The following is a 10044-nucleotide window of genomic DNA, read 5'->3' as shown; positions in this document are numbered from 1 at the left end:
GCTGCCGACGCGCTTTTGGGGGACAGTCAAAATAACAGTAGCATTTCAACAGGTTTTTTATGATAAAAACTCAAGTTAGATACCGTTATTAATCAGCTGTAAGTTTGAGTTTGTTTGAACTTATTCATTATAATTATTGTACAAAATGGTATAAGAATGCAAATTGATTATAGTCTATTATCAATTCAGGTTAAGAAACTAGTGTTGCTTGCATCCTATTTTTAAAGGCATTTCTTTTTATACTCTACTAAAATGCAAAAAAAAAAGGGTTTGATTCTATTAATGTTGTCTTTTTTATTGCACTTTGGCAGCAGATTCCTGTGTAGCTTCAGATCTGAGTTGTCTTATTAGTAAGCCTAATTTATACTTTTGTAGCAACACTATTTTTATATAATGGCAAAGAAAGGATTCAGTGTCTTTTCTTTTTTCCCTGTGTCATACAGTATGTGGCAGCACTGTTCAATGTTTCTTGAATACATTACCCACTGTAGTATGTGACGTGTGAATAAACTCCAACTCTGTGTCAACAACACTGTTGTGTAGCTTCAGTTAAATACTTGTATGTGTGTAGAAAGAGGTACGATAAAGGATCTGCAGTATTTTATGAAGTATTAATCCTACAAAGGTCAGTTTTATACAAGTAGAGGTGTGCATTTAAGGTCTAGAAAAAGACTGCAACTAGCTTTAAACTCTCTTTGCCCGCATTTCAGATGAAAGGAGTTTCCTTTCCAGTCAAGGGATGAAGTAAAAATGTTTAGAAAGCCTGCTCCTGTATTTATGAATCAAGGGAACTTGAGAGGATATTTGACGATCTTCCTGTAAAAATGAGGCCGGTTGCTTATTTTCAGAACGAATGAGGACTCCCACCAAGAGAGAAATGAAGCACAGCTTTCCACAGTGGCTGAGAGGGAGAGACCGAGGGCCTCAAACACATGTAGAGGGGAAAGAGGCCTTATATAAGGGCAGAGCGATTGAAGACTTACACATGGGGGAGTGAATATACAGAGGCTGCTTAGAGGTGCGTGCAAGGTTTCCCCAGGGGCCACGGATAGGGCAAAGGAGCGAGGGAGGGAGACAGGAAGAGGGAAAGAGCGAGCAAGTGTTGGTCACACCCTGCTGTCTTTCTCCCTCCTTTTGCACCCGGGTCAGTCGGCCCCCAAGGTGCAGCCGTCTGCTGCCATGCAGAAACACCCGCACGCTTGTCTCCTGCACTGCTTCCAACACAGCGCCTGCCTACCAGAGCCTAATTTGCAGCACATGCGTCCAAGTTTACCTCCCCCACTCTTTCTCCACGCACTGCCCCAACACCCTCCCCCCCCTCACACACACACACACACGTGCCCTCTCTCCTACACTCCTTCTTTCACAGACCTCCTGTGTCCTNGCTGTTTTTATGCCACAAGGGGGAGCCTTCATTTTAGAAATACAGTAGGGAACACCAGTAACATTATACCTCTATTTTCTACAGTAGCATTTCAACAGGACCTGTTGAAATGCTACTGTAGAAAATAGAGGTATAATGTTACTGGTGTTCCCTACTGTATTTCTAAAATGAAGGCTCCCCCTTGTGGCATAAAAACAGCAGTTCTCTTGTATTTACACAATACATCCTCTGAAGATGGATGATGTCAACCCATTAACACCAACCCACAATCAGCATCACCTAACAAGGTCAAGATTCATTCCGTGTTGCTTATCTGCTAATTAGCGTCCTCGTTTCATCAGATGGAGGTGAATCATGTTGCCTCTAACTTTCTATATCAGTTCTCTTATTAAAAGCATGCATATCTTAGATATAGTTCTCATTTAACAACAAAAAGAATGCTATTTGTAAGTAAAATTAAGTTGACATAATGACGTCAACAATGGCCTTTTGTCCCAGAGCATATCCTATTTAAAATACTTATCTAAAGACTGTAAGAAACATCCTTTGAATTTGTTCAATCGAGGATCACTTTTTAAAACTGAAAACCAATGTATAGTATTTTAACTTTATCTTAAACCAAAGCAAAATGTTGTATGACCATGTGATTTCTAATTAAATTATAACATTAGGGTCTGATTACCGAGGTAAAACTTTGTATTGTTACGATTTTCTTTTACCAAAATATAAATGTGCGAAATAAAAATCAGTTTGAAAACAGCAGTATACATTTTATCACGATGATATAGTATATTCGTTACACTGAATCAAGTAATTCCCCAAGCCTTAGAGAGGGAAAACAGATACATATTGGAATATATAAATGAAATAACTCCTTCCAACAATCTTAATGCAAGAAAAAAAGGAAAGTTACCAACAGTAATCCAACACCCCTTTAAAATGTTGTCTTTGCTGACCTCTAGTGGTTTAACCTCTCACCTTGCTGCAGTGAAGTTCAGGTTGTCAACATCACGTATAGCTATTAAGAGGTGCAACAAAAAGACATTTCAGAACACATCCATCCACCCATTACTGATGGTGAAAGCATTCAACCAGAGAGGACAGCAAAAATGTGCAGGGTGGCAACATACTCTTAAAGAAAAGAAGTGTATTTATGAAACAGTAAATCAGAGTTGTTATTAGAGGTATAGAAGGGCAACAGTCTATTCAAAACAATATGATGCCGTTTGCAAAGCAGAGCCATTCACTTTTGAGTGACAGTCATATTAATGCATGTATAATAAATGCGAACACATTTTCTCATATAACTGAAAACTGCTGAATTCAGCTGGACCAAAAACCTTTGCTTCTCAGTGAGACCCGTCTTTTCTTGGCTTTACACTTTGAAACATTTACTCTAATGCCCTTTAAATGTCCATGTGCAGTGTACTGACTTCCTGTACTTTCTACTTCCTGTGTCCTAACAAACTTAAATGGTACAGTAATGTTGAACCAATTTTCCCCAGTCTCAGCCTCGAATGAAGACGATTCAGACCTGGGTCATAAATAAATCCTGATGTGATCATGAGGGGGGGTGCAGCAGTTTGAAGATGATGAGTGTGATAATGAAATAAATAAAGTAGTGCGACGGGGCATAATAGTCTCTTATCCATTTCCAAAACAGAAGCTTCAATTTGTTACATTTTATTTAAATGAATGGGAGACTGAACAAAATGTAGTTTACTAAAAGTGAAATGTGAGTGTAGCTTGAGTTGTACTGGGGCGTAAAACTGAAAAGATGATACTGCAATGCTTTTTTACAATTGATTTTCTGAAATGTGACTGAGTGTTTATAATTCACATAATATGATGTAGCTTTATCGGTCTTTCATTTTTGTAAAGCACTTTGAATTGCCTTGTGTTGAAAGGTGCTTTATAAATAAACTTGCCTTTATTTATTGAACTGCAATAAGACAATATTTAAGCTGCACCACAACTATTAGGATACCTAAAATACAATGAAGTGTTAATGTCAGTATGGATAAACCTTCCTGCTCTGGTATGACCCCAGATCAAACCTGACCTGCTGCATATAGGCTTATACAGAGGATACTTGTGCTTGGGTGTGTTGTTGTTGAAATAATACCTGACCTGTTTTAGAAACCCAGAGATGACTTGAACTTTGGAATAAAGCACTTTTTTTTTAAGTCCACATTTGACCACTAGAGGACACTGTTTCATCAGCCAGAGGTTCCTTTGAATAAAACAAAATTAAATTACAAGCTTGAGAAAACATGGTGAAAAGAAGGCCATTGAACAGCAATACAAAGGCATGACATTAGCTCCCACTGTAGGTGGTCGCATGAAAAGAGACATAAGGCCCCAAAAACAAGATGACAAACCAGCACTTTACGTATCAGTACCAGAAGCAACAAACTATTTTACAGTATAACTTCCTTTCATCCAAGTCATTTTAGGAGGTATTAGCTCACGTAAGTGTGTCCTGGAATTCATAAAACATTAAACCACTTGACCTTGTGTTGACTTAAGTTAATGTCCTGGCAGAATTTGCTTCATCCTGAAAAAGATGATATATATTTCTTTCTTTGTTGCAAATGGCACTAACTGTATTTGGGGTGGAACGTTTCCCAAAAGTCACGGTTCAGTTCATACCTCTGCATTGAGGTCATAGTTTTGTGTGTTTTCGGTACAGTGAGGAAAAAGTGGCGGTGCCTGCTAGGGTGCATTCCTGAGAAAATCCTGTTGATTTTACAAACAGAAAATAATTTACCAATAATAATTATCTGTAGGAGCGTTGTGAAAACAGTCGTGTTGAGTAGGTAGGTTTGATAAAGCTTATTGCTTTAAAAATGGAAAAATGTGCTCACATAAGGAAGACAATGCTTATAAGAATGATAGATGAGGAACCAATAAATAAAATAATGATTATATTCTTATCTTTCTAATTAAGCTTTGAAAAAAAATACACACATACACACAGTGGGAAACCACACAAGGGTTTTCAATTATAAATTAAATCCTTGTGTACAAGCTTACCAAACTAATAACATTACTGCTGTTTATCTGAGGACAATGCACAGACAAAATGTCTCCGGTATAGAGAAGGACATTGATGTCTCTTTTCACAGAGCTGATTGATGTGATCATCTGAAGCACCAGCGCTGCATCATAAAGCCACACAAAACGACCTTGAGAAGTCATTATTGTGCATGTATTGACCTACAAGCTGGGATATAACATCAACTATTACATGATGTGAGATATATTTATCAAATACGTTATTTAATTACCCTTTGGTGCCACGGCACGCAGCCATGGTAAGGCTGAATGAAATTGTTGTATAAAAGCACAAACATGCTTAACATGATGCCGTCCTCTTTATGCATGTTTAGAGAACTCAAACAAAAGCTTGGATTATATTAATATAATTGAATTAAATGGTCCCTTCTGTGCAAATCTAGCCATGTTCCTTGCATATCCAGCAGCAAATACCAACCATTGGTGATTTTTCTTTCAATTTGTAACATAAACAAAAAGGGAAAGCATAACATCCTTATGAATGTTTTATCAGCGTTTTACCCTTTTAAATGAAAAATGATCCAAAGCTACATTCTTAGGCCACTGAAGCAACCTTCAAATTAGCAGCAAATATTTTGCTCAGCGTTTCCTGTGGCAGAATATGTTGAAATGAAGTGTTTCAGTGATATGTGATAGTAAATAATAAACCTACTACACTTAGTTGTCAGAGGTGCAGTGGCAGTTAAATTCACTTCTTGAATTTGTTTGTCATACGCCAATGAAAATGATAATTGTCTAAATAGTGTGTATGCTTACTGCTGTATGTTTTCAGAGGTGCATGACAATAGTTTCAAGCAGTGAAATCTGAGTTTACCTGAAAATGTTGCCATCCAGTGAGAATAACAGCATTGTAGCCTGTTAGCAGTTTAGTCGTTAGGCTGGAGTAATTCACTGGCCATGATGAGACTGATCCTGCTTCCATTTGCATCCCAAACCAAGTGATGCATACCGAACAAGACAATCTTTTGAGGGTTACCGTTCCACCCCTACATTTGGCCCACAGTAATATACAACAGTCTTTTCTCCCTATAGAATGTGTAATAAGCTGTATTGTGTTATGGGTGTTTGCAACCTATACAATGTGAGATTCCTGTAAATATCTGTCTTGAGAAGTAATTTAACACATTGAAGTTTACAATTGGTCTAAACCTACAGTATGTAAATAATAGTCTTCAGTCATTGGTTGGAGGTGAGGGTTTGGTTGATTAGGGTTTGTTGATTTTTCTCTCCTAGCCCATGTTGGAGCGAAGAAAAATGAGTTTGTTCATCTCCTCAGAGGTGACCTGCTGCCTCCTCTTCATAGCCAGGCTCTGCTCACACACAGTCACACACTCGCTGCGTATGCCCACAGCAGGCACAGCGAGGAGCCACATGGCCAGGCGGGAGAGCCTGGGGAACTTCTCGTTCACCAGTGAGCTCCAGTACTGGAAGAGGTCAGGTGTGCCTTGGAGAAGAGGCTCGGCCAGGTACTGAAACATCTCTTGTCTAACTTGGTTATGACTATCATCGTTACCAGAGGAGGAAGTCCCCCTTATGATGCCGCCATTGTTTCCCGCTCCCTCTATGCGGCTTATTTTAGGGGTTGGTGGGCCATCAGTGTCCCGCTCATCACCGCCTCCTCCACCACTCATACCTCCATCTCTGTTTTCAGCAGCCATTTCACATGCGCGGGAGATTATGTCTTCGTGTTGGTAGGCGGGCACCGAACACAGCTTGACCTGCGGGTCCAGCACCATGGCGACCTGGTGTGCTCGTTCAACCTAGTGACAGAAAAACATTTCAATGGCTGCAAGTTAAACCAATTACTCATATGTATTTGTCATACAACAAGACTCTCTTTAGTATGGCTGGGTACCAAGCTACAATGTATACTTGGTACAGTGGCATCAAATGTTGGGTCAAATCTAATATTGTGTTTACTTAATTGTTATTGGTTTCAATTTAAAGATCATCAATTTGATTCAAGCGAAGTTGAACAAAATGGCATTAGTAGATTAAAAAAGAAACCCATCTGTATGTGTTACAGTATATAAGATGAATCTTCTTATTTTGACAGCAAATTGTTAAAATAATAAAATGTATCAAACTTTAGTACCTTGAAGTTTTCCTTAAGTGCTTCGAGAAAGTAGTGGCAGAGTTTGCTAGCCGGGCCGGTTCCTGCCTCTCCAGCTTTGGATGTGAAGAACTTCTCCAGGCGCAGGTAGACGGGTAACACCTGCTGTAAGGTGGGTCTCCTCTGGGTGCTCAGCTCCAGAGCTGCCAGACGCAGAGGTGCCAGCAGACATGCCAGTGTACCGAGCAGATGCTTGTTGAGACCTTGGAGGAGAGGAGCTGTGGTCTTGTTGCGACCATAAGCCTCGCAAATCTGTTCAAAGTGAGCATGGACCTGAAGAAGAGCTTCAGCCGTACGATCCCAGCAAGGAGGGTTCGGGCATTGTGCAGGGCCGCCCTGTGCTCCGTCCTCAGTTGTGCTTGTAGAGGTTTTGAAGTACTGTTCGTCGCGAAGGGACAGCGTGGTGGAGGAGGCGATATCTCGGCACGCTGAGAGAAGCTCAGCCAACTCATGAAGACCTCGAGCCTGGAGGCTGCGCTTCCCAAGAACCGCCTGGACGACAGCCCCGAGGGAACACCCAGCGCATCGTAGGCATACCTTGCTCCGACCACCAGCACCCAGGGGTGATCCCGCCAATCCTGCTGCCCACGCTTTAGGCTCAGAAACATACACGGTGCGTATGTCTGACATCACAAACTCAGACAGCACGTTCTGCACCCAGTATTGGACCTGCTCGGGCCCCTCCCTCAGCTCAGCCTCCCTCACACCGAGCACATAGCGCTTCAGCCTGGAGCCCTCCACCTGGTAGGCTGTGAGAACATAGCAAGCATCTGGGCCTGATGTCTGGGAGTGGCAGGTGACGGCGATGCCCAGCGAAGCATTGGAGCCGAGAGCACACGTGACTTTGACTTTCACTTGGTTGTACATGCGGGGCAGCTGGCGCAGCGCCAAGGCACTCATATTGCCAAAAGCGTCACGGGTGGAGTAGGCACCATGACGGGCTCCAGTATCCACCAGGGTCTGTGCCAACTTCAGGAAGTCTTTGCTGTTGAGCACATTTAGCATGCTCAGATCTGAACACATTACCCGTAAGAGGCGCTCAGCCACCTGCTGTCGTTCCTTCTCAGGTAGTCCATTATTGTCTGCCAGCCCGCACAGCAGATGGGTTGACAGCAAAGCAGAGGAAAACATTGACAAGAAAGATCATTAATATTGATGTTTTTTATATATTGGCAGAGTTTCTTTATGGGGGGAATGAGCTACAGAATCATAGAGAATAAATAAGACATATGAATAACATGATAACAAACATGGCTTTGTTTTACAAAACAGATTGACTTCAAACTTGGGGAGAATTTAGAGAATATATTAAGCTTCATTTATCTGGCTATTGCTCTAATGCAGAAGAAAACTTCATAAGTCACTAAACATAATGATTCCATGTTTTCGATCTGTCTGACAGGGGGAGGCAAGCCGCATAACTACCTACAGCAGGAAGCGAACCAGGGATGTTGCAGTTATAGGTTATGCTTCTTAAACACAAGGCCAACATAGGCTCCCTAATAATACAATTTCAGATTGTTTAAACAATAACACTGCACGATTAGCCAAGGGGTTATAAAACATTCTTTAAGCCTGTATATAAACAGGGTTGTACCCAAATCACTATAATTTATTTGTTTTACTTTACATTTATTTTATTAATATTATTATTTTTTGAATTCATTTTGATGTATTAGTGTTTCTTTTAAATATGATGTACATGCCATATAATAGTGTTCTATTATTTTTCGTCTCTATTTATACTTTGCTTAGTGTTTAACTTCCCCTTTTTGTGATGAATACAAATTCAGATTCTGATCATTTCAATCAAATAGGATTTGGCTGTTCGGCTCCAAGCTTGCACTGCTATAATAAAAAACATATTGCTGACGTACTAAAACCCCTGTGTTTCTACTCGACTGAGAAGTCAACCACGGATGAATCCACTCTTTCAGGGGGCCAACCTGGTACGCATTAACTATCACAGCGTGAGATGTATGAAGATGATTGAAGTACTTACGGCTGACAGTGTGGTTTCTCTGGGGGATACTTTGAGGCTGGATTTGTAGTTTAACTAAGGAATGGGCCGGACCCTGAGAGCCTCTCCACAGCTGCTCTGGAGGAACGGAGGCTGAGGAGATTTTGGGAGACTCCCCTTTGGTGTGGTTCTCATTGTCAGCTGAGGAGAGGAAGACATTAACATCAGGAAGAGGTGACAATACTATATAGTTTTAAGTGTATGTTAAGTGTTTCCAGTGTAGAAAAATGTAAAGAATTGAAAAGAAAATGAAGACCCATAATTAAACAAATAAAATAGTTGACAGCAAAACTATATGACATGGCTTCTTGGAGTCTATTATTTACAACATGTGCGTCAAAACCAGCAGAGCATGTTTAAAAGAAGAAATTAAACTGATTTGTTTCCTCAATGCTCACATAGGTTCAGCTACAAATCTTGCAGTTTTTAAATGAGGTCAGTCTCACAGCAATAATTCCAAAAGCAAGGACCCAAGGGCAAAACCAACAGTAAGTTATCATCATCAGTGTAAATGTATTCCGTTTCCAAGAAGCCTGGATAACAGTATTTTAGGCTGTCCAGTCTATTATCATATTTCTTACTGCACACAGGGAGAGGCAACGTGATTCATGCTTAAGAGGGTAAACAAACTGCACTTTAGTAATGTATCAAATAAAAACTGAATATGGGCATTTGCTTGCTATCCTATTTCACACCACTGTCAGATGTATTCTGTTGTATTAGTCTGTTACCTACGGTGGCTGAGAGGTGCAATCGACAATTACAAAGTGTGAAACACTTTTAACAAAGCTTGAGACAAATTTACATTTTATAAAACAAATTTACATTTTATAAAACAAAATGACATTAGCAAAACACTTGCTTAAAGAAAGAAAAAAACGATTTAACATTAAAAAAACCTTAAGTTTGTTTTGGCGGATAGACCGCCGGTACCTATGGACCTTTATGGTCGTTAAACATGTTTTGTCCGTTCTGTGGAAACCACCTGGGCCAAGTGACATGGTTTTGCTCATCACGATATACTTTCTCTCGTGCAAGAGATACGTTCTCGTGCACACGAGAAAGTTACAGGTTCGCCATGAAGGAAGTGGAGCTGTGCCTTTTACACACATCGTTCGCTGTGTTTACCTTCATTAGACAGCTAAAGAGCGAGCCACACACACACACACACACACACACACACACACACACACACACACACACACACACACACACACACACACACACACACGTATGACCTGGACAAAACTCTATCTGAAGTCCCCAAGGAGGACAAGTTAATCCTGCTTGGAGATTTCAATGCCAGAGTGGGACGAAACCACCACCTATGGAGAGGCACGCTGGGGAGAGAAGGGGTTGGAAACACAAACTCCAATGGCATACTACTGCTAACCAAGTGCTCAGAGCACAACTTGGTCATCACCAACACACTTTTCCGTCAAAAAAACA

At 40.7% G+C, this 10044-nt stretch overlaps 1 protein-coding gene across 5 annotated transcripts in view; it reads right to left on the bottom strand.

Annotated features, from left to right (window-relative positions):
• Positions 1 to 1990: 1990 nt before the first annotated feature.
• The window catches only part of znf618 (zinc finger protein 618), a 31652-nt gene continuing 23598 nt past the window's right edge, over positions 1991 to 10044 (bottom strand). For all 5 annotated transcript variants that reach the window (XM_010780709.1, XM_010780717.1, XM_010780742.1 and 2 more), the window contains 3 exons: positions 8578 to 8736; positions 6558 to 7657; positions 1991 to 6222 (listed from right to left, as the gene is read on the bottom strand). In XM_010780709.1, coding sequence (XP_010779011.1) covers positions 5692 to 6222; positions 6558 to 7657; positions 8578 to 8736 — 1790 coding nt within the window. In that variant the 3' untranslated portion in view covers positions 1991 to 5691. The remainder of the gene's footprint in view (positions 6223 to 6557; positions 7658 to 8577; positions 8737 to 10044) is intronic.

Source organism: Notothenia coriiceps, unplaced genomic scaffold (assembly GCF_000735185.1).
Source record: "Notothenia coriiceps isolate Sejong01 unplaced genomic scaffold, NC01 NC01_scaffold00000490, whole genome shotgun sequence".
NCBI classification, from domain to species: Eukaryota; Metazoa; Chordata; class Actinopteri; order Perciformes; family Nototheniidae; genus Notothenia; species Notothenia coriiceps.
The sequence above is the reverse complement of the archived record's forward strand: the minus strand, read 5'-3'. Positions and strand labels throughout refer to the sequence as shown.